The sequence below is a fragment of the Nestor notabilis genome, unplaced genomic scaffold (assembly GCF_000696875.1).
Source record: "Nestor notabilis isolate BGI_N333 unplaced genomic scaffold, ASM69687v1 scaffold32211, whole genome shotgun sequence".
NCBI classification, from domain to species: Eukaryota; Metazoa; Chordata; class Aves; order Psittaciformes; family Psittacidae; genus Nestor; species Nestor notabilis.
In genome coordinates, this window is record NW_009914764.1 from 1 (window position 1) to 1,068 (window position 1,068).

The 1,068-nt window shown below is 58.6% G+C and overlaps 1 protein-coding gene across 1 annotated transcript; it reads right to left on the reverse strand.

The window, feature by feature from the left end:
• Positions 1 to 7: 7 nt before the first annotated feature.
• LOC104401131 (mitochondrial ubiquitin ligase activator of nfkb 1-A-like) lies at positions 8 to 961 on the reverse strand (the record flags this gene model as incomplete). Its single annotated transcript, XM_010023811.1, has 5 exons — positions 845 to 961; positions 522 to 609; positions 399 to 443; positions 295 to 367; positions 8 to 105 (listed from the first exon to the last, which is right to left on the reverse strand). Coding segments are annotated over exons 1-5 (421 nt in total), but the record flags the coding sequence as incomplete, so codon positions are not given.
• Positions 962 to 1,068: the final 107 nt, after the last annotated feature.

Below are 1,068 nucleotides of genomic sequence, written 5' to 3' on the forward strand. Positions count from 1 at the left end.
AGCGGGCTCTCCACGCTCACCTGCGTCACTGCCCCAGTGTCTGGTGAGGCCAGCAAGAAGGGGACAGTGTAGACCTGCTCTGAGAGCACCCGCTCACTCTCGCTCCTGCAAGCAGAGAGCACAGCACGGGGATGTGGACAATATGGAGAAACTCTGGACTTGTGGGGCGGAGCCAAGGGTAGGTACTAGAGCCTTTAACCGAGCCACTTTCTGCCTCACCAGTTGCCCAAGAGTATGGGGGTCTGGGCCCACCAGTGCAAGCCTGCCCCCCTGCTGTCCTCTACCATTGCTCACCAGCTCCGGGCCAAGCTGTTCCAGACCAGCCGATGCTCTTTCAAAAGCAGTTTCTGGATCACACCCTGCAGTCTCTCATGGTAATGGCTTGGTAAGCAGTCTCTCATGGTAATGGCTGGTCAGCGCAGCTCTGGCTGGCAGCACTATGCCTAAGGACCGAGGAATGCATTAAGGTTGAAGGAGAGCCCAGCCTCCGTCCCCAGTGTGGGGCCACAAGGTCTCCTTACCTTCCAGGGCAACATAAGGCAGGCACCTCCCATCAGCTGCAGACACCAATGCTGGTAAATCATCATCAACCTGGAGCTTTGGGGCCTCCTAGAAGAGCAGGGACTGAGTGTGAACGTGGGTGGGGGCAGATGGGCTGGCAGGTGGGTCATACATGGCTTTGTGGGGATCTCTGGCAGGATGTGACCTGCTTGGTCCTAGGTATCGTGACATCAGTAGAAGATGCAGCAGGCTGCAGTCATCAGTGAGCTGCACCCAAATCAAAGGCTCTGGGCAGCAGGGAAGGGACAGTGGGGAGGAGAGAGCATCTGAGGGATAAGACTACCTGTATGCGTGCCACGACTCTGGTTTTCTTCCTGTACAGGTAGTAGAAGAGGCCGGAGAAGGCAAGGCTGGAGCCCAGACACAGCAGCTCCCCGGGTGTAATGAACGGCGCGTCCATGGTGCCAGGCTCGGGCGGCACACCTGCAAGGTGAGTGTGTTGGCTGGAGGACAGGGCAAGGCACAGGGGCAGGGATGTCCCAGCACCCCCATCCCCAGGGCAGGGAC